Source organism: Haliotis cracherodii, unplaced genomic scaffold (assembly GCF_022045235.1).
Source record: "Haliotis cracherodii isolate W230 unplaced genomic scaffold, xgHalCrac1.p SCAF_11, whole genome shotgun sequence".
Taxonomy (NCBI): Eukaryota; Metazoa; Mollusca; class Gastropoda; order Lepetellida; family Haliotidae; genus Haliotis; species Haliotis cracherodii.
The window spans coordinates 34,342,445-34,365,745 of record NW_027266266.1 but is presented as its reverse complement, the minus strand read 5'-3'; the positions used below and the strand labels follow the sequence as shown (position 1 = coordinate 34,365,745).

General features: G+C 45.1%; 1 protein-coding gene across 1 annotated transcript in view; it reads left to right on the top strand.

Moving 5' to 3' along the window:
- LOC139455034 (serine-rich adhesin for platelets-like) overlaps positions 1 to 23,301 on the top strand; it is a 149,320-nt gene that overhangs the window by 110,818 nt on the left and 15,201 nt on the right. The window contains exons 15-20 of the mRNA XM_071236620.1: positions 11,534 to 11,647; positions 16,747 to 16,822; positions 17,021 to 17,239; positions 20,689 to 20,784; positions 22,618 to 22,758; positions 23,126 to 23,201. Coding sequence (XP_071092721.1) covers positions 11,534 to 11,647; positions 16,747 to 16,822; positions 17,021 to 17,239; positions 20,689 to 20,784; positions 22,618 to 22,758; positions 23,126 to 23,201 — 722 coding nt within the window. The remainder of the gene's footprint in view (positions 1 to 11,533; positions 11,648 to 16,746; positions 16,823 to 17,020; positions 17,240 to 20,688; positions 20,785 to 22,617; positions 22,759 to 23,125; positions 23,202 to 23,301) is intronic.

The following is a 23,301-nucleotide window of genomic DNA, read 5'->3' as shown; positions in this document are numbered from 1 at the left end:
GAAATCAACAATAAGGAAATGTAGGTATCTTTGTGGGTAGCATCGGTAATGGTGACGAAGTTTTGATAAGTTACTTGCTTGGTAATTTTGCGATTTTCGTTTACACTTTTTTGACTTGCAACACAAAGTAAATATTTCACCTGAGCATTGCTTTTTTTATAGTGTGTATATTTTTTTACTGTCAAATGTGTAACAAATTCATTAAACGTCTAAATATTCAGTTATTTTACAAAGTGACTGAAAAACATTTCCATCTGTATTATTATGATAACGAATTCCAAACATTTTGATGTTTAATGTCATCACCAAGAGACTGAAAATTTAACGTTGAAAATACATTTCTATGTTGTTTGGCTTCTAATCCTACATAATAATCTGTTGTGATGTTGGTAGGCCCTTTTGATCGTCTTAATCAATCTGGACAGATTTTTAGTCAAAATGACTGAATTATTTACACATTTTATAAATTGCCTGAGAGAATCACATCTTACAAATTGACGGTAAAATATACACGCTTACAAAGGAAAAGACCTGTGAAAACAACGTCTATCGCTCATTGAAGAATTTCCCAACCAAGACGTAGAGAAACAAGAACAAATCGGTTCAAATGAAGGAAAACCAAATGCAAATATCATAATTACAACCTACCAAATTTATATGTATAAATTTTTGGCAGCTTCCTTGTTCGAGGAATGTATCCATGAATATCCACACAAAGGAACAATATCCCACTCGTCTGCAGCTGTACAAAGAAACTTATTCGATGTCACGTGTCTCAGTAACAGTCAAATATTTTAAAAGATATATATCGTTTCGGGATATTATAACCCGTGTTCGTTTCTCAACTGATCACTTGGATTGTTTCAGGTGTTTTACTTAGGTGTCAAGTCTCAATGGTCGGCTGAGAAAGCCCACGTGACAACTATTTTCATAACGTCCACAGTTCCTAAAAAATTGAGTCATAAATAACAATGATCAATCAATCAAGGTATTATCAGTTGACAAAGTATGTTGTTTTTACATCGGCACTTCACGCCATGATATGAGTGTATTCCCTTTGTTTTAGTAAACCTAGACATGTAAACACTCACTCTTGACATATCCACTGTGCAAGATAACAGTGATTAATCAATCAACGTATTTTCTGTTAATCCTTTGATGACTAGGAACAAAAAAGTAAATCAACTGATCATTCATCTCTTGCTGGGCTGCCACGTGCATATTACATAACACACATTTCACCTCACTTCAAACCTTGATTTAGATTGAATAATTACCCCAGACACAATAAATGCCAAATGGGAACCTTTGTCAGGTAATCTAAGCGGTGCTACCACTAATTGTACCTGTAATAAATTCATTAACTGAGCATCAAGTGAATGACGACAAATACACAAGCGTAGGGGTTATACAAGAAAATGTGGATGACAACAAGGTAGTAGTAATCGTATTATCGAAGCAAGCCGAAATCCGAAAATGCTTTCACTGCATGGATACTTTTTTTAGTATTAAACCATAACCATCTGGGGTATATCCAAATGACGACATCCGATGAGCTCCGCTGTTCTTTTTGTCTGTTTGTTGAGGCTGAAGAAATTAATTAACATGCGCCCTTTGTTGAAATCTTTATAGATCACAGTTAACCAATCAGTGTTTATGCAAAAATGCGTAAAACAAATATTGCCTCCAGCAAGTTTATTTAGCTGTCCTTGCTGACAGTAACTAAGTCTCTGGACACGCTCAGTTGTGTTTTGTATCATCCGGGTACTCACGGGGGGGGGAAAAAACAATAACAAAGGCAACAACCAGTCCGGGGAATTGCGTTAGATCAGTGCCCCTTTAAGCTGCCAATGTGACGTCATGGCAACACCACGTAACAGTATTTGTATAAGTCACGTTGTAATGTGATGACATAGTGACGTCATAATAGTTTTCTGTAACTTTAATCACTTCTCCCTGAAGATAAAGCTGAAACATATAGAAGAACAATCCGTTTTGTGTTATTATTTTGTGAATTTCATAACATGTGCTACTGTACACCAGTGCATCTCACCACTTGTACATGTGTAGGGTGGTGATATTGATGGGTATAATCAGATGTATGACATAAAGGGTAGGTGATATTGATGGGTATTATCAGATGTATGACATAGAGGGTAGGTGATATTGATGGGTATAATCAGATGTATGACATAAAGGGTAGGTGATATTGATGGGTATAATCAGATGTATGACATAAAGGGTAGGTGATATTGATGGGTATAATCAGATGTATGACATAGAGGGTAGGTGATATTGATGGGTATAATCTGATGTATGACATAGAGGGTAGGTGATATTGATGGGTATAATCAGATGTATGACATAAAGGGTAGGTGATATTGATGGGTATAATCTGATGTATGACATAAAGGGTAGGTGATATTGATGGGTATAATCAGATGTATGACATAAAGGGTAGGTGATATTGATGGGTATAATCAGATGTATGACATAGAGGGTAGGTGATATTGATGGGTATAATCAGATGTATGCCATATATATAAAGGGTGGTGATATTGATGGGTATAATCAGATGTACAACATAAAGGGTAGGTGATATTGATGGGTATAATCAGATGTATGACATAGAGGGTAGGTGATATTGATGGGTATAATCAGATGTATGACATAAAGGATAGGTGATATTGATGGGTATAATCTGATGTATGACATAGAGGGTAGGTGATATTGATGGGTATAATCAGATGTATGACATAAAGGATAGGTGATATTGATGGGTATAATCTGATGTACGACATAAAGGGTAGGTGATATTGATGGGTATAATCAGATGTATGACATAAAGGATAGGTGATATTGATGGGTATAATCAGATGTATGACATATATATAAAGGGTGGTGATATTGATGGGTATAATCAGATGTATGACATAAAGGGTAGGTGATATTGATGGGTGTAATCAGATGTATGACATAAAGGGTAGATGATATTGATGGGTATAATCAGATGTACAACATAAAGGGTGGTGATATTGATGGGTATAATCAGATGTACAACATAAAGGGTAGGGTATAATCAGATGTATGACTTAAAGGGTAGGTGATATTGATGGGAATAATCAGATGTACAACATAAAGGGTGGGTGATATTGATGGGTATAATCAGATGTATGACATAAAGGGTAGATGATATTGATGGGTATAATCAGATGTACAACATAAAGGGTGGGTGATATTGATGGGTATAATCAGATGTATGACATAAAGGGTAGATGATATTGATGGGTATAATCAGATGTATGACATAAAGGGTAGGTGATATTGATGGGTATAATCAGATGTATGACATAAAGGGTGGGTGATATTGATGGGTATAATCAGATGTACAACATAAAGGGTAGGTGATATTGATGGGTATAATCAGATGTACAACATAAAGGGTAGGTGATATTGATGGGTATAATCAGATGTACAACATAAAGGGTAGTCGATATTGATGGGTATAATCAGATGTTCAACATAAAGGGTAGGTGATATTGATGGGTATAATCAGATGTTCAACATAAAGGGTAGGTGATATTAATGGGTATGATCAGATGTATGCCATATATATAAAGGGTGGTGATATTGATGGGTATAATCAGATGTATGCCATATATATAAAGGGTGGTGATACTGATGGGTATAATCAGATGTATGCCATATATATAAAATGTGGTGATATTGATCTGTATAATCAGATGTATGCCATATATATAAAGGGTGGTGATATTGATGGGTATAATCAGATGTATGACATATATATAAAGGTTAGGTGATATTGATCTGTATAATCAGATGTATGACATATATATAAAGGGTGGTGATATTGATGGGTATAATCAGATGTATGACATAGAGGGTGGTGATATTGATGGGTATAATCAGATGTATGACATGAAGGGTAGGTGATATTGATGGGTATAATCAGATGTATGACATAAAGGGTAGGTGATATTGATGAGTATAATCAGATTATGCCATATATATAAAGGGTGGTGATGTGTACATAGATGATGTGTAAATGGCTGATGTGAAGGAGCTGTGGTGCGTGGGTCTGTGGGGTGCACTAAGTCAGTGTCAGTATGGGTGATCAGGAGCACTCAGCTAGCTTTACAAGTCTATATGTCTTCAACATTGGTTGAAGCAACCACACCAACAAACATGTAGAGCAGACCACACCTAAGAAGACTCTGTTTCCATAAGGCATTTTCCCGACACCTGATGTATGGTGTATATTCTGAATCAATGTTTTGTTATCACACTTGATGTTGTTAGTACTGCAGATGTTTAACCAAGTGGTTATCACACTTGATGTTGTTAATACTGCAGATGTTTGACCAAGTTGTTGTCACACTTGATGTTGTTAGTACTGCAGATGTTTAACCAAGTGGTTATCACACTTGATGTTGTTAATACTGCAGATGTTTGACCAAGTTGTTGTCACACTTGATGTTGTTAGTACTGCAGATGTTTAACCAAGTGGTTATCACACTTGATGTTGTTAGTACTGCAGATATTTAACCAAGTGGTTATCACACTTGATGTTGTTAATACTGCAGATGTTTAACCAAGTGGTTATCACACTTGATGTTGTTAATACTGCAGATGTTTAACCAAGTGGTTATCACACTTGATGTTGTTAGTACTGCAGATATTTAACCAAGTGGTTATCACACTTGATGTTGTTAATACTGCAGATGTTTAACCAAGTGGTTTTCACACTTGATGTTGTTAATACTGCAGATGTTTAACCAAGTGGTTATCACACTTGATGTTGTTAGTACTGCAGATATTTAACCAAGTTGTTGTCACACTTGATTCAGTGTCTATCTAATCTCCAGTGTCTGGTTCAAGTGATGTCTCTCTTCACATATCTAATCTCCAGTGTCTGGTTCAAGTGATGTCTCTCTTCACATATTTAATCTACAGTGTGTGGTTCAAGTGATGTCTCTTTCACATATTTAATCTACAGTGTGTGGTTCAAGTGATGTCTCTCTTCACATATTTAATCTACAGTGTCTGGTTCAAGTGATACCTCTCTTCACATATTTAATCTACAGTGTCTGGTTCAAGTGATACCTCTCTTCACATATTTAATCTACCGTATATGACCACGTATAAGCCAAATTTTGAGGACCAGAAAAAAGATTCTGTAGAAAGGGGTCGGCTTATCCACGGGATACACTTTCATGATAGTATTTTTCAGATCATGATCTGTCATAAACATCGCCTGAATGACGGTCCGATAGATCATAACTTCCCGAAAGTTTGGAAGTTGCCACGACTAGAGCCATTATTGTTATAAATTATCAATAAAGTTATTATTATACACCAATTGTGTCATTATTAAAAAAATGTTATGCATGTTACTACTGCCGATAATAAGTTTTCAATTGAATGTTCAAAGTTTATCGTTCTTGGTAAACTCCACAATCTTTACATGTAACAATATATGTAATTCACAGCTATAATATATAATCCCCAGATGAAATCGCCAATAGCTATTACGTATGTTTTGCAAAGTTCATAAATTGATAGTGAACAAGTGTCTACCTTTATTGAAAGAGTCAAATAAATAAATAAAAGAGGTTATAAAAGTTGGTATATTTTTACTGACTGACATTCTCATCATGAGTTTGAAACGAAAATGCCATGCTTACGATGCTGAATTCAAACTGCGAGTCTTCGCTCTAGCTGATATATTTTCTCACGGGTTCATAATTATATATACACTGATTCACAAAATAGCGCTTGTTGTTGATGGCAACATATAACGATCATTATGAGATTAAAAAAACCCACGAGAAACAGCTTCCCACATTATGAAAGTGGATAACTGGTTTGTTAAATCTTTATTAGAAATAATAATGACTTTTTCAATATAATTACAACGTTTTTCATCTCATATTTTTGAATATCTGCGAGTACCGGCACATGTCTTGCAGTCCGACTTCGCAGTGTTTTTTGCCTTTCAATTCCTGGTTCGGCTTATCTGCGGGTCATATCATTTTCTTTCGTATTTCAATGGTCAAGTTAACACCTCGGCTTATCTACGGGGTCGGCTTATCCGCGGTCATATACGGTACAGTGTCTGGTTGAAGTGATGTCTCTCTTCACATATTTAATCTACAGTATCTGTTTGAAGTGATGTCTCTCTTCACATTTTTAATCTACAGTGTCTGGTTTAAGTGATGCCCAACTTCACATATTTAATCTACAGTGTCTGGTTTAAGTGATGCCCAACTTCACATATTTAATCTACAGTGTCTGGTTCAAGTGATGTCTCTCTTCACATATTTAATCTACAGTGTCTGGTTCAAGTGATGTCTCTCTTCACATATTTAATCTACAGTGCCTGGTTCAAGTGATGTCTCTCTTCACATATTTAATCTATAGTGTCTGGTTCAAGTGATGTCTCTTTCACATATTTAATCTACAGTGTCTGGTTGAATTGATACCTCTCTTCACATATTTAATCTACAGTGTCTGGTTCAAGTGATGTCTCTCTTCACATATTTAATCTACAGTGTCTGGTTCAAGTGATGTCTCTCTTCACATATTTAATCTACAGTGTCTGGTTGAATTGATACCTCTCTTCACATATTTAATCTATAGTGTCTGGTTCAAGTGATGTCTCTTTCACATATTTAATCTACAGTGCCTGGTTCAAGTGATGTCTCTCTTCACATATTTAATCTACAGTGTCTGGTTGAATTGATACCTCTCTTCACATATTTAATCTACAGTGTCTGGTTCAAGTGATGTCTCTCTTCACATATTTAATCTACAGTGTCTGGTTCAAGTGATGTCTCTTCACATACTTAATCTACAGTGTCTGGTTGAAGTGATACCTCTCTTCACATATTTGATCTACAGTGTCTGATACACAGGATAAGTGTGACAATGTGTGCAAGTCCCAATGCCAGAATGTGGGACTGTTTAGTGTGGTAGCAGTTACAACAGCTTCATTGGTTCTGCCTTCACATGGTATCGCTATTTGAAACACACTATGTAGTGACCAGCTTTGGGATGAACCTCAATCGAGAAGGTGTTTATGCCTACTTGTCTATCTAAATATGGGAAGTTCAGCATAACTAATGCAATGAAACTGACAAAAAGGTAACTCCTGGTTGGATCATTAGTGTTCTCAAGAGCTTCACACTGTTGTAGTCATTTATGATCATGTCAGTGCTCATTGATATTGCTGAACTGCTTCTGGTCATGGGGGCGGGTCGGGTAGCCCAGTGGTTAAAGCGTTCGCTTGTCATGCCGAAGACCCGGGTTCGATTCCTGACATGGGTACATTGGATAGTTCAGGCTACTGTATATTTCAGTAAGCATACACTTTGTAATTGTTGAATTAGCCCATGGATCCTAATAATATAATCTAGTGGGGTAGAGCAGTTATCCTTCACCTCTAGTGGGGTAGAGCGGTGATCCTTCACCTCTAGTGGGGTAGAGCGGTTATCCTTCACCTCTAGTGGGGTAGAGCGGTGATCCTTCACCTCTAGTTGGGTAGAGCGATTATCCTTCACCTCTAGTGGGGTAGAGCGGTGATCCTTCACCTCTAGTGGGGTAGAGCAGTGATCCTTCACCGCTAGTGGGGTAGAGCGATGATCCTTCACCTCTAGTGGGGTAGAGCGGTGATCCTTCACCTCTAGTGGGGTAGAGTGAGTGAGTTTGGTTTTACACCCTTTTAGCAATATTCCAGCAATATCACGGCGGGGGACACCAGAAATGGGCTTCACAGATTGTACCCATGTCAGGATTTGAACCTGGGTCTTCGGCATGACGAGCGAACACTTTAACCACTAGGCTACCCCACCGCCCCTTAGTGGGGTACAGCAGTTATCGGGAAGAGAGGTGAGTAGTGGTACCACTAGTCGGGTAGAGTGGTGGTACCACTAGTGGGGTAGAGTAGTGGTACCACTAGTGGTGTAGAGTGGTGGTTCCACTAGTGGGGTAGAGTGGTTGTACCACTTGTGGGGTAGAGTGGTGGTACCACTTGTGGGGTAGAGTTGTGAGTGGTGGTACCACTACTGGGGTAGAGTGGTGGTACCACTACTGGGGTAGAGTGGTGGTTCCACTAGTGGGGTAGAGTAGTGGTACCACTAGTGGTGTAGAGTGGTGGTTCCACTAGTGGGGTAGAGTGGTTGTACCACTTGTGGGGTAGAGTGGTGGTACCACATGTGGGGTAGAGTTGTGAGTGGTGGTACCACTAGTGGGGTAGAGTGGTGAGTGGTGGTACCACTAGTGGGGTAGAGTGGTGGTATCACTAGTGGGGTAGAGTGGTGAGTGGTGGTACCACTAGTGGGGAAGAGTGGTGAGTGGTGGTACCACTAGTGGGGTAGGGTGGTTGTACCACTAGTGGGGAAGAGTGGTGAGTGGTGGTACCACTAGTGGGGAAGAGTGGTGAGTGGTGGTACCACTAGTGGGGTAGAGTGGTGGTATCACTAGTGGGGTAGAGTGGTGAGTGGTTGTACCACTAGTGGGGTAGAGTGGTGAGTGGTGGTACCACTAGTGGGGTAGAGTGGTGGTATCACTAGTGGGGTAGAGTGGTGAGTGGTGGTACCACTAGTGGGTAAAGTGGTGAGTGGTGGTACCACTAGTGGGGTAGAGTGGTGAGTGGTGGTACCACTAGTGGGTAAAGTGGTGAGTGGTGGTATCACTAGTGGGGTAGAGTGGTGAGTGGTGGTACCACTAGTGGGGTAGAGTGGTGGTATCACTAGTGGGGTAGAGTGGTGAGTGGTGGTATCACTAGTGGGGAAGAGTGGTGAGTGGTGGTACCACTAGTGGGTAAAGTGGTGAGTGGTGGTATCACTAGTGGGGTAGAGTGGTGAGTGGTGGTACCACTAGTGGGGTAAAGTGGTGAGTGGTGGTACCACTAGTGGGGTAAAGTGGTGAGTGGTGGTACCACTAGTGGGGTAGAGTGGTGAGTGGTGGTACCACTAGTGGGGTAGAGTGGTGGTACCACTAGTGGGGTAGAGTGGTGAGTGGTTGTACCACTAGTGGGGAAGAGTGGTGAGTGGTGGTACCACTAGTGGGGTAGGGTGGTTGTACCACTAGTGGGGTAGAGTGGTGAGTGGTGGTACCACTAGTGGGGTAGAGTGGTGGTATCACTAGTGGGGTAGAGTGGTGAGTGGTTGTACCACTAGTGGGGTAGAGTGGTGGTACCACTAGTGGGGTAGAGTGGTGAGTGGTGGTACCACTAGTGGGGTAGAGTGGTGAGTGGTGGTACCACTAGTGGGGTAGAGTGGTGGTATCACTAGTGGGGTAGAGTGGTGAGTGGTTGTACCACTAGTGGGGTAGAGTGGTGAGTGGTGGTACCACTAGTGGGGTAGAGTGGTGGTACCACTAGTGGGGTAGAGTGGTGAGTGGTGGTACCACTAGTGGGGTAGAGTGGTGAGTGGTGGTACCACTAGTGGGGTAGAGTGGTGGTATCACTAGTGGGGTAGAGTGGTGAGTGGTTGTACCACTAGTGGGGTAGAGTGGTGAGTGGTGGTACCACTAGTGGGGTAGAGTGGTGGTACCACTAGTGGGGTAGAGTGGTGAGTGGTGGTACCACTAGTGGGGTAGAGTGGTGAGTGGTGGTACCACTAGTGGGGTAGAGTGGTGAGTGATGGTACCACTAGTGGGGTAGAGTGGTGGTACCACTAGTGGGGTAGAGTGGTGAGTGGTGGTACCACTAGTGGGGTAGAGTGGTGAGTGGTGGTACCACTAGTGGGGTAGAGTGGTGGTATCACTAGTGGGGTAGAGTGGTGAGTGGTTGTACCACTAGTGGGGTAGAGTGGTGGTATCACTAGTGGGGTAGAGTGGTGAGTGGTTGTACCACTAGTGGGGTAGAGTGGTGAGTGGTGGTACCACTAGTGGGGTAGAGTGGTGGTACCACTAGTGGGGTAGAGTGGTGAGTGGTGGTATCACTAGTGGGGTAGAGTGGTGAGTGATGGTACCACTAGTGGGGTAGAGTGGTGAGTGATGGTACCACTAGTGGGGTAGAGTGGTGGTACCACTAGTGGGGTAGAGTGGTGAGTGGTGGTACCACTAGTGGGGTAGAGTGGTGAGTGGTGGTACCACTAGTGGGGTAGAGTGGTGAGTGGTGGTACCACTAGTGGGGTAGAGTGGTGGTACCACTAGTGGGGTAGAGTGGTGAGTGGTGGTACCACTAGTGGGGAAGAGTGGTGAGTGGTGGTACCACTAGTGGGGTAGAGTGGTGAGTGGTTGTACCACTAGTGGGGTAGAGTGGTGAGTGGTGGTACCACTAGTGGGGTAGAGTGGTGGTACCACTAGTGGGGTAGAGTGGTGAGTGGTGGTACCACTAGTGGGGTAGAGTGGTGAGTGGTGGTACCACTAGTCAGGAAGAGCGTTGGTGCATGATGGAGAGCTGCATGCATTCCTCTGTGATATGTAACATGGAGCAGACAGCCAGGTATTTACCCACTGGCAGCCAGCCATACACCTCCCGACTCGGCACTTCCCAGGGATCTCAGGCTTACCATCACTGCTTGGCCATCAATTAGAACATACTGGAACTTTTATGTCAGTTTGAAATCATTTTCTATTCAATTTCTTTCAAATATGAAATATGGATTGCCCCAAACAATTATCTCTATTGCAGTATTCAGTCAGAGAGGTTGAAATCTTTCAGGTGTTTTTCTCAACAACCCATTGTATGAAGTCAGTCTGATCTAATTCCATTTCACTCCTGCGCTAGACTATGGCCTTCCTTCAGCCTTACATGGCACTGCACTGGTAGAAATATGGTCCATGTGCTTGCAGTGTCCTAGTTTTATTGTCTGTCCATTTGTCTGCCTTCATTTATATACAGAATAAAGTGACCCCCAGTTCTGTAGCCACATCAGTTGGGACACTTGTTCTTGCCTGATGGAAGTACTGAGCAGAGAGCAATAGAACACACACATGTAGATGGACATACACCTCTGTGCTGGTGGGGACAACTGTATGGTGTTGATCCTGAATGTCTGGTTGACTCACATGCTTACTCTGATGGTGTGAGTGCCAGGCTGCTGATTGTTATCACCTTTAACTGGCAACATAATGATGAATCTCTAAATCCATCAAGAAAATACTAAGTAATTGATGTAAGCTGATATTACCTTCATAAGGTAAATAAGATGCATTTTTCCTGTTGCATTGAGTATAATGTGCACAACCTTTCAGACTGAGTAGAAACTTTAAGAAAGTTGCTGTTATTGGTGATTTGTCTGTCCTTACTGGTACTTTTGTTGAGGCGTATGGTGGTCACAGCATGACTGTTGAGTGGAACAGTGCCACACACTAGGCGACAGGCCATCATGTATGCTAATAGATCCTGTACACATTATGGCAATCATGAATCGTGCAACATTCACCACAATCATAATTATTTTTATGAGTCTGTATTCATGAGTAGATCATCTCAGTAATGTAGTAGTCATATAGTTATCCCAATTGATACAACACAAGTAACTGAGCTGTTGTTTGGTTACAGAAGGAGAAGGGGTCTGTGTCACAAGCTCAGCAGCTACACAGCAGCACTGACTCAAGGGGGGCAACCATGCCAACCTACGAGGACATCAATGATGAGGAGGAGCTCATGAAAGTTGTAAGTAACACAGACACTTGTTGCAGGTTCTGTTGAGGGGTTTTAGGCATTCCTGGGATGTAAGCTGAGGTTGGTGGGGGTTGTTGGCCACCCTGGGATGTAAGCTGAGGTTGGAGGGGGTGGTAGGCCAGACTGGGATGTAAGCTGAGATTGGAGGGGGTGGTGGGCCAGACTGGGATGTAAGCAGAGGTTGGAGGGGGTGGTGGGCCACCCTGGGATGTAAGCTGAGGTTGGAGGGGGTTGTGGGCCAGACTGGGATGTAAGCTGAGGCTGGAGGGGGTGGTGGGCCAGACTGGGATGTAAGCTGAGGTTGGAGGGGGTTGTTGGCCACCATGGGATGTTAGCTGAGGTTGGAGGGGGTGGTGGGCCACCATGTTATGTAAGCTAAGGTTGGAGGGGGTGGTGGGCCAGACTGGGATGTAAGCTGAGGTTGGAGGGGGTGGTGGGCCAGACTGGGATGAAAGCTGAGGTTGGAGGGCGTGGTTGGTGGGACTGGGATGTTAGCTGAGGTTGACGGGGGTGGTGGGCTAGACCGGGATGTAAGCTGAGGTTGGAGGGGGTGGTGGGCCAGACTGGGATGTAAGCTGAGGTTGGAGGGGGTTGTAGGCCACCATGGGATGTAAGCTGAGGTTGGAGGGGGTGGTGGGCCAGACCGGGATGTAAGCTGAGGTTGGAGGGTGTGGTGGGCCAGACCGGGATGTAAGCTGAGGTTGGAGGGGGTGATGGGTGGGACTGGGATGTAAGCTGAGGTTGGAGGGGGTGGTGGGCCACACTGGGATGTAAGCTGATACTATGAATGGAGCAGCTGTAGTGTGTATGTTTATGCTCTAGCCATGACCTTTCTCTGTGGTGTTGTGAGCTTGGAACACATCAGATGCACATGCTGCCTGAGTTTGACCCAGCCTGTTACCCCTTGTACATGTGTGTTGGAAATGGGAGGAGAAACATGAGGTGTGCGGACAGGTCCTCACTTGATCTGCATGCTTGTTGATGCTGGCAGGTAGATGATACTTAATCATTTCCATAGGTTCTACATTGTTACCTCATCCTTGGTTGGGGCACAGTGACTTACAGATCAAAGTCCCACATGTTTACAGGTAGCCCAGATATGAGGGCAATGAAGTGATTCCATATTAGCAAATGTCAGACAATACAGTAGAATGTGAAGCCAAGGTGGAAAGATTCACTATGCCAATGTCCTTTCATTGTTCAACTGGGGCCCTTAAGGCAGGAACACCCTTGTGCTGTCCATGCACCCATTCTCAGCTGCCTCAAGGATAATGTGTAAGTAGTCTTACGTCTCAGTTTCCCTAATATATTATCTATTAAGTGGTAAAATATGTATTTATCACAATATATGAAATTGTTATTTCACTTGAAATAGTATTTTCTGCCAGAACGGCTTACAGTATGCCTCAATAACACTATTAAAACTATAAACAAATATAACTTTTGTCTTTACTTTTCAACTAAGTTTAAGTGATTGAGTGACCTGACAAAGTTGATTCTCATAAAAGAAAGTTGTAGTGTTGCAGATCACCTATAACATTTTCAAGTATGTACAAGTTAAGTGTGCTTATAAAAGGTGGAGTGTGCACACACCACCCCTCCGCCAACCCCGGTGTCCAGCATACTACCATATCATGTCTACCTTTAGCCAGTCACTCAGTGACCAGCATACTACCATATCATGTCTACCTTTAGCCAGTCACTCAGTGACCAGCATACTACCATATCATGTCTACCATTAGCCAGTCACTCAGTGTCCAGCATACTACCATATCATGTCTACCTTTAGCCAGTCACTCAGTGACCAGCATACTACCATATCATGTCTACCATTAGCCAGTCACTCAGTGACCAGCATACTACCATATCATGTCTACCATTAGCCAGTCACTCAGTGACCAGCATACTACCATATCATGTCTACCATTAGCCAGTCACTCAGTGACCAGAACACTACCATATCATGTCTACCTTTAGCCAGTCACTCAGTGACCAGCATACTACCATATCATGTCTACCATTAGCCAGTCACTCAGTGACCAGAACACTACCATATCATGTCTACCATTAGCCAGTCACTCAGTGTCCAGCATACTACCATATCATGTCTACCATTAGCCAGTCACTCAGTGACCAGTACACCACCATATCATGTCTACCTTTAGCCAGTCACTCAGTGACCAGCATACTACCATATCATGTCTACCTTTAGCCAGTCACTCAGTGACCAGCATACTACCATATCATGTCTACCATTAGCCAGTCACTCAGTGTCCAGCATACTACCATATCATGTCTACCATTAGCCAGTCACTCAGTGACCAGATGCCACCATATCATGTCTACCATTAGCCAGTCACTCAGTGACCAGCATACTACCATATCATGTCTACCATTAGCCAGTCACTCAGTGACCAGATGCCACCATATCATGTCTACCATTAGCCAGTCACTCAATGTCCAGCATACTACCATATCATGTGTACCATTAGCCAGTCACTCAGTGACCAGATGCCACTATATCATGTCTACCATTAGCCAGTCACTCAGTGTCCAGCATACTACCATATCATGTGTACCATTAGCCAGTCACTCCATTGATCAGGTCCATCACTCATCATGACTGAACTAGTTACACTAAGTGTTGGTCATTTAAAGCAATCATCATATATCATTGGAGGGATATGAGTAGCACAACTAGTTGATGTGGCCCTCCTGGCTCAATTAACCACCTGTCAGGCAAGGAAGATATTATTATACAGTGATTACTGTAAGCTGTAAATCCTGTACATTATATGTCCAGAAATCAAGGACCTGTTTCTACAGAACAGTGAACCCTTGGATGTGGTGTACAATGTGTATGGCACATGTAGACAACAAGGATGGGAACCCAAGATCTAACACCTGCTGCATGATAATACTTTCTCACTGTTTTCTGTTGATTTACAGATTCTTCTCTAAAACTCCGGATTAATCTGTTGCCTATTTATGTAAGCTTCTAACTGCTGTGGTGTTGTGAGATGTGCCCCATCTTTGAGACAGCTTGCCCTGCATTTCTCCCCACCCTTGCTGGTATTGAGTATATAGCCTCCCACTCCTACAAACTCAGAGTATATATATATCTGTGTGTGTGTGTGTGTGTGTGTGTGTGCATGCGTGCGTGCGTGCGTGCGTATATGTGCTTCAACCCTTGTTGGCACAGAACATATATGTGCTTACCACCTTGTTGGCACAGAACGTATATGTGCTTCCCACCTTGTAGACACAGAACATATATGTGCTTCAAACCTTGTTGGCACAGAGCATATATGTGCTTCAACCCTTGTTGGCATAGAACGTATATGTGCTCCCCACCTTGTTGGCACAGAGCATACATGTGCTTCACCCCTTTGTGGCACAGAACATATATGTGCTTCACCCCTTGTTGGCACAGAGCATAGATGTGCTTCCCCCTTGTTGGCACAGAGCATACATGTGCTTTCCCTTTATTGGCACAGAGCATACATGTGCTTCACCCCTTGTTGGCACAGAGCATACATGTGCTTCTTCCTTGTTGGCACAGAGCATACATGTGCTTCACCCCTTGTTGGCACAGAGCATACATGTGCTTCCTCCTTGTTGGCACAGAGCATATATGTGCTTCACCCTTGTTGGCACAGAGCATATATGTGCTTCCTCCTTGTTGGCACAGAGCATATATGTGCTTCCCACCAGCATATATTTGTAGCCCACCTCGTTGGCACAGACCATGTATGTGCTGCTCCCCCTCCCCCCTTACTGGCACAGAGCATATATGTGCTCAACCCCCCCCCCCCCCCCTCCCCTTCCTTACTGGTCCAGGTACAGGAAGTCCCCCTGAGGGTGCTCCACACCCATACAACACAGAGTGTTCCACATGTTGCCGTAAAAGGTGACTATGCTTGTCGTAAGAGGCGACTTACGGGATTGGGTGGTCAGGCTCGCTGACTTGGTTTGATGCATATCATTGTTCCCAATTGCATGGATCGATGTCAATCACCGGATTGTCTGGTCCAGACTGTTTTATTTACAGACCGCTGTAATATAGCTGGAATATTCCTGAGTGAGACGTAAAACAACAAACAAACAAACATGTTGTATACATGAGTCTGTGTTCCACCTGCAGGGTGTTACATTTATGGTACATTGTGGTACATTGTGGTACATATGTGGTTCTTTTGTGCACAGGAATTTGAGGTTACATGAATATTGCAGTGTCATGTTCTATTTAGAGTTGGGTTATTGAGAGCAGTTTCTGTAGTTTAGAATTAGAGGAAGTCTTTGATAGGCACTTAGAAGTTGGGAGAACATATCATGATTTATGTATATGCACTTGCTAAGCATTTACCTGATGAAGGAGCATGAATAAAAGAAGTTGCTATCCATAAACAAGTGTCAATTGTTTTCATAGAATTAGAGGGTTATTGAGAGTAGGGGTCTCTTGTGTAGAGTTAGGGGTTATTGAGAGTAGGGGTCTCCAGTGTAGAGTTAGGGGGTTGTTGTGAGTAGGTGTCTCCAGTGTAGAGTTAGAGGGTTATTGATATTAGGGGTCTCTAGTGTAGAGTTAGAGGGTTAATGAGAGTAGGGGTCTCCAGTGTAGAGTTAGGGGTTATTGTGAGTAGGGGTCTCTAGTGTAGAGTTAGGGGGTTATTGAGAGTAGGGATCTCCAGTGTAGAGTTAGGGGGTTATTGATAGTAGGGGTCTCTAGTGTAGAGTAAGGGGGTGATTGTGAGTAGGGGTATATAGTGTAGAGTTAGGGGGTTATTGAGAGTAGGGGTCTCCAGTGTAAAGTAAGGGGGTTATTGTGAGTAGGGGTCTCTAGTGTAGAGTTAGGGAGCTGTTAACTGATGGTCATTGCAGCCAGGCTGTGAACACAAGATCCAATAAATGCCAGCATGTGGAAACGTCGCTCCAGATATTCATACTGATTCAATTCCGTTGGTTTTATACTGACAATGGAATGTGTTAATGCCTCTAGATATAGGAGACATTTGTTGATGTATAAATCAAGCAAATATTATACATAATATGTCTCCCTATGTGTAAGGAAATATGCCTCTTTTGTTCAACAGATGAGCAAGACAGATGACTTTGATGAACGAAAGAAGATCCGTGCAAGGTTAAAAGAAGTGAGAGAAAAAGATAAATGTAAGTTACCCTGACACACATATCACTTAAGTTGAACATTCTTGTCATTGACATTTGAGCAAATAACCAATGTAAAAAAGTTCAGTAACAGGTCAATAACAGGATTGCTGATCAAGCCTCCAAATGATTCTGTTCTAGAGGACTAGTTTGGGAGTTCCTTTAGATCTTGACGTCTTTTCCTTTGTCCTGGCTTTGTAGTGGAGCGAGAAGCAAAACGGATGCAGAGGGAGAAGGAGTCGGAAGATGTTGTGAAGAAGAGGTTCGAGAAAGCAGAAGAAGATAAGAAGAGGAAGATGCAGCAGTTCTCAGACATGGCTGCCAAACCCTCTTCTGTGGCAACAACAACCAAGACTGGATCTGATGGAGCCCAGATAACCACAACCACCACTACCAGCACATCCACACAGAAGGCAGATGGTAAGTAGACCCCAGCCCCTGCATCACCACCACCACCACCACTACCAGCACATCCACACAGAAGGCAGATGGTAAGTAGACTCCAGCCCCTGCATCACCACCACCACCAGTACATCCACACAGAAGGCAGATGGTAAGTAGACCCCAGCCCCTGCATCACCACCACCACCACCACTACCAGTACATCCAAACAGAAGGCAGATGGTAAGTAGACCCCAGCCCCTGCATCACCACCACCAGTACATCCACACAGAAGGCAGATGGTAAGTAGACCCCAGCCCCTGCATCACCACTACCACCACCAGCACATCCACACAGAAGGCAGATGGTAAGTAGACCCCAGCCCCTGCATCACCACCACCAGTACATCCACACAGAAGGCAGATGGTAAGTAGACCCCAGCCCCTGCATAACCACTACCACCACCAGTACATCCACACAGAAGGCAGATGGTAAGTAGACCCCAGCCCCTGCATCACCACTACCACCACCTGTACATCCACACAGAAGGCAGATGGTAAGTAGACCCCAGCCCCTGCATCACCACTACCACCAGTACATCCACACAGAAGGCAGATGGTAAGTAGACCCCAGCCCCTGCATCACCACTACCACCACCAGTACATCCACACAGAAGGCAGATGGTAAGTAGACCCCAGCCCCTGCATCACCACCACCAGTACATCCACACAGAAGGCAGATGGTAAGTAGACTCCAGCCCCTGCATCACCACCACGAGTACATCCACACAGAAGGCAGATGGTAAGTAGACCCCAGCCCCTGCATCACCACTACCACCACCACCACCTGTACATCCACACAGAAGGCAGATGGTAAGTAGACCCCAGCCCCTGCATCACCACCACGAGTACATCCACACAGAAGGCAGATGGTAAGTAGACCCCAGCCCCTGCATCACCACCACCACCACCACTACCAGCACATCCACACAGAAGGCAGATGGTAAGTAGACCCCAGCCCCTGCATCACCACTACCACCACCAGTACATCCACACAGAAGGCAGATGGTAAGTAGACCCCAGCCCCTGCATCACCACCACCAGTACATCCACACAGAAGGCAGATGGTAAGTAGACCCCAGCCCCTGCATCACCACTACCACCACCAGTACATCCACACAGAAGGCAGATGGTAAGTAGACCCCAGCCCCTGCATCACCACTACCACCACCAGTACATCCACACAGAAGGCAGATGGTAAGTAGACCCCAGCCCCTGCATCACCACCACCACCACCACTACCAGCACATCCACACAGAAGGCAGATGGTAAGTAGACCCCAGCCCCTGCATCACCACTACCACCACTAGTACATCCACACAGAAGGCAGATGGTAAGTAGACCCCAGCCCCTGCATCACCACCACCAGTACATCCACACAGAAGGCAGATGGTAAGTAGACCCCAGCCCCTGCATCACCACCACCACCACCACTACCAGCACATCCACACAGAAGGCAGATGGTAAGTAGACCCCAGCCCCTGCATCACCACCATGAGTACATCCACACAGAAGGCAGATGGTAAGTAGACCCCAGCCCCTGCATCACCACTACCACCACCACCACCTGTACATCCACACAGAAGGCAGATGGTAAGTAGACCCCAGCCCCTGCATCACCACCACCAGTACATCCACACAGAAGGCAGATGGTAAGTAGACCCCAGCCCCTGCATCACCACCATGAGTACATCCACACAGAAGGCAGATGGTAAGTAGACCCCAGCCCCTGCATCACCACCACTACCACCAGTACATCCACACAGAAGGCAGATGGTAAGTAGACCCCAGCCCCTGCATCACCACCACCACCACCAGTACATCCACACAGAAGGCAGATGGTAAGTAGACCCCAGCCCCTGCATCACCACCACCACTACCAGCACATCCACACAGAAGGCAGATGGTAAGTAGACCCCAGCCCCTGCATCACCACCACCAGTACATCCACACAGAAGGCAGATGGTAAGTAGACCCCAGCCCTACACCACCAGTACATCCACACAGAAGGCAGATGGTAAGTAGACCCCAGCCCCTGCATCACCACCACCACCACCACTACCAGCACATCCACACAGAAGGCAGATGGTAAGTAGACTCCAGCCCCTGCATCACCACTACCACCACCACCACCTGTACATCCACACAGAAGGCAGATGGTAAGTAGACCCCAGCCCCTGCATCACCACCACGAGTACATCCACACAGAAAGCAGATGGTAAGTAGACCCCAGCCCCTGCATCACCACCACCAGTACATCCACACAGAAGGCAGATGGTAAGTAGACTCCAGCCCCTGCATCACCACCACCACCACCACTACCAGCACATCCAAACAGAAGGCAGATGGTAAGTAGACCCCAGCCCCTGCATCACCACCACCAGTACATCCACACAGAAGGCAGATGGTAAGTAGACCCCAGCCCCTGCATCACCACCACCACCACCAGTACATCCACACAGAAGGCAGATGGTAAGTAGACTCCAGCCCCTGCATCACCACCACTACCACCACTACCAGCACATCCACACAGAAGGCAGATGGTAAGTAGACCCCAGCCCCTGCATCACAACTACCACCACCAGTACATCCACACAGAAGGCAGATGGTAAGTAGACTCCAGCCCCTGCATCACCACCACTACCACCACTACCAGCACATCCACACAGAAGGCAGATGGTAAGTAGACCCCAGCCCCTGCATCACCACCACGAGTACATCCACACAGAAGGCAGATGGTAAGTAGACTCCAGCCCCTGCATCACCACCACCACCACCACTACCAGCACATCCACACAGAAGGCAGATGGTAAGTAGACCCCAGCCCCTGCATCACCACCACCAGTACATCCACACAGAAGGCAGATGGTAAGTAGACCCCAGCCCTACACCACCAGTACATCCACACAGAAGGCAGATGGTAAGTAGACCCCAGCCCCTGCATCACCACCACCACCACCAGTACATCCACACAGAAGGCAGATGGTAAGTAGACCCCAGCCCCTGCATCACCACCACCAGTACATCCACACAGAAGGCAGATGGTAAGTAGACCCCAGCCCTACACCACCACCAGCACCACCACCAGTATTTTCACTTACAATTTGTTTGTTTTTTATTCAATCAAAAATCAACATTTTATTCATATCAAAAGGCCAGTTTATAGAATGCAACTGTAAAACCTACCAATTAGATTTAAGCTGGAGCATTTCGTTTCGAATGTCCGGAGCAATCTGGTGGAAAGCCCATTGTTTCCTGGTCAGTGAATACATTCACAGTACATCAGTGTGTTGAAGAACCTGTTCACACAGTAGTGTTACATCACAAAATGTTTATAGATGCTGTTCATATACGTTTGATCTGCAGTATACAAGATTCATGAATATATTTGTGAATGTCATGTCTGATACATTGACTTGTGGATTGCAGGAGGAGGCACTCGTACACAGACTGTGAAGAAAACAGAAACGACCATAACAAAAACATCAGGCATGGGTGGCATGCAGTACGCAAAACCAGGGGCAGGTATGTAGATAGGACAGGTGGGACAGGTATGTAGACAGGACAGGTGGGACAGGTATGTGGATAGGACAGGTGGGACAGGTATGTGGATAGGACAGGTATGTGGATAGGGCAGGTGGGGCAGGTATGTAGATAGGACAGGTGGGGCAGGTATGTAGATAGGACAGGTGGGACAGGTATGTAGATAGGACAGGTGGGGCAGGTATGTAGATAGGGCAGGTGGGACAGGTATGTAGATAGGGCAGGTGGGGCAGGTATGTAGATAGGGCAGGTGGGGCAGGTATGTAGATAGGGCAGGTGGGACAGGTATGTAGATAGGACAGGTTGAGCAGGTATGTAGATAGGGCAGGTGGGACAGGTATGTAGATAGGACAGGTGGGACAGGAGTGTAGATAGGACAGGTGGGACAGGTATGTAGATAGGGCAGGTGGGACAGGTATGTAGATAGGGCAGGTTCGGCAGGTATGTAGATAGGACAGGTGGGAAAGGTATGTAGATAGGGCAGGTTCGGCAGGTATGTAGATAGGACAGGTGGGAAAGGTATGTAGATAGGGCAGGTGGGACAGGTATGTAGATAAGACAGGTGGGAAAGGTATGTAGATAGGACAGGTTGGGCAGGTATGTAGATAGGACAGGTGGGGCAGGTATGTAGATAGGACAGGTGGGGCAGGTATGTAGATAGGACAGGTGGGGCAGGTATGGAGATGAGGAATATATGTAGATAGGACAGGTGGGGCAGGTATGGAGATAGGACAGGTGGGGCAGGTATGTAGATAAGACAGGTGGGGCAGGTATGGAGATGGGGAATATATGTAGATAGGACAGGTGGGGCAGGTATGGAGATGGGGAATATATGTCGATAGGGCAGGTGGGGCAGGTATGGAGATGGGGAATATATGTAGATAGGACAGGTGGGGCAGGTATGGAGATGGGGAATATATGTAGATAGGACATGTGGGGCAGGTATGGAGATGGGGAATATATGTAGATAGGACAGGTGGGGCAGGTATGGAGATGGGGAATATATGTAGATAGGGCAGGTGGGGCAGGTATGGAGATGGGGAATATATGTAGATAGGACAGGTGGGGCAGGTATGGAGATGGGGAATATATGTCGATAGGACAGGTGGGGCAGGTATGGAGATGGGGAATATATGTAGATAGGACAGGTGGGGCAGGTATGTAGATAGGACAGGTGGAGCAGGTGGGGCAGATATGTAGATGGGGAATATATGTAGATATGACAGGTGGGGCAGGTATGCAGATGGGGCAGGTGGGGTAGGTATGGAGATGGAGCAGGTCTGAAGATGGAGCAGGCGGGGCAGGTATGGAGGAGATGGAGCAGGCGGGGCAGGTATGGAGGAGATGGAGCAGGCGGGGCAGGTATGCAGATGAGGCAGGTGGGGCAGGTATGCAGATGGGGCAGGTGGGGTAAGTATGCAGATGGGGCAGGTGGGGCAGGTATGCAGATGGGGCAGGTATGCAGATGGGGCAGGTGGGGTAAGTATGCAGATGGGGTCGTTAGGGTAGGTGTGCAGATGGGGCAGGTGGGGCAGGTATGTAGATTGGGCATGTTGACTACTTTTTCCGTGTGTATGTGTGTAAAAGCATGCCGAGACCCTGCATGGATCTCTGTAGGTTACTTTGTCATCATCAGTCAGAGAAAACACAGCTGCAGAAAGACCTGTTGCTTGTTAACATTCTCATCATTCTTCATTATAGCATTCATTAAATGCATGGAAATGTTGTGGTCCCTGATTGTCCTAACTTTTAAGTTTTGAATGTGTAGGATCTTTTGGTTGAATGCTCTTTGGTTTCTTGTTTTGCCCACCTCAGCAGAAGCATTGAGAAAGCTGTCTGACCAGCTTCAGACAGTGAGTCCCCCGGGCACCAGTGGGAGGCTGATGGTGAAGACAGAGTCCTGGAACAGTAGCGATGGGGTGGTACATACGTCAGAGAAGACAGAGTCATGGGGAGGTAGAGGCACACCTCAACATGTGGGCCACACAGGATGCTTATCATACTGTGTGTCATTCGTAGTTAATTAATGAATCCCTCCTTGTATGATTACTGTTGTTCTATAGCAGTGTGTGTTTACTGTGTGTTGCCATGTGTAGCATGTCACAGGCATTGTACATTCCTTGTACATCGTAGTCACCTTAAACCAGGCACAAGAGGACAGTTAGATAAGATACTATGCATGGTTTTACTCGGAGTTTCGTAGGATATAAATTATGATTTGTAATTGTGAAAACTTATTTATTATTTAACTTGATCAGCACATTAAAGGTTTCAACTGCCTCAGTACAAGAAAATATCAGTGTGTGCGTGTTTTGTGTTGCAGCAAAACCAGGAGGTTCTCGTGGTGCCATGGCGGCCTTCAAACAGATGGATGCCACCAATAGTCCTGCACAACCCAAGTAAGTACAGCATTCCCACTGTTGAGAAGTACAATGTAGTAGCTCTTCAAAAAGCCAGTGAACTACTTTTTGTTTCCTAGTTTTGAAACATGACAGAACA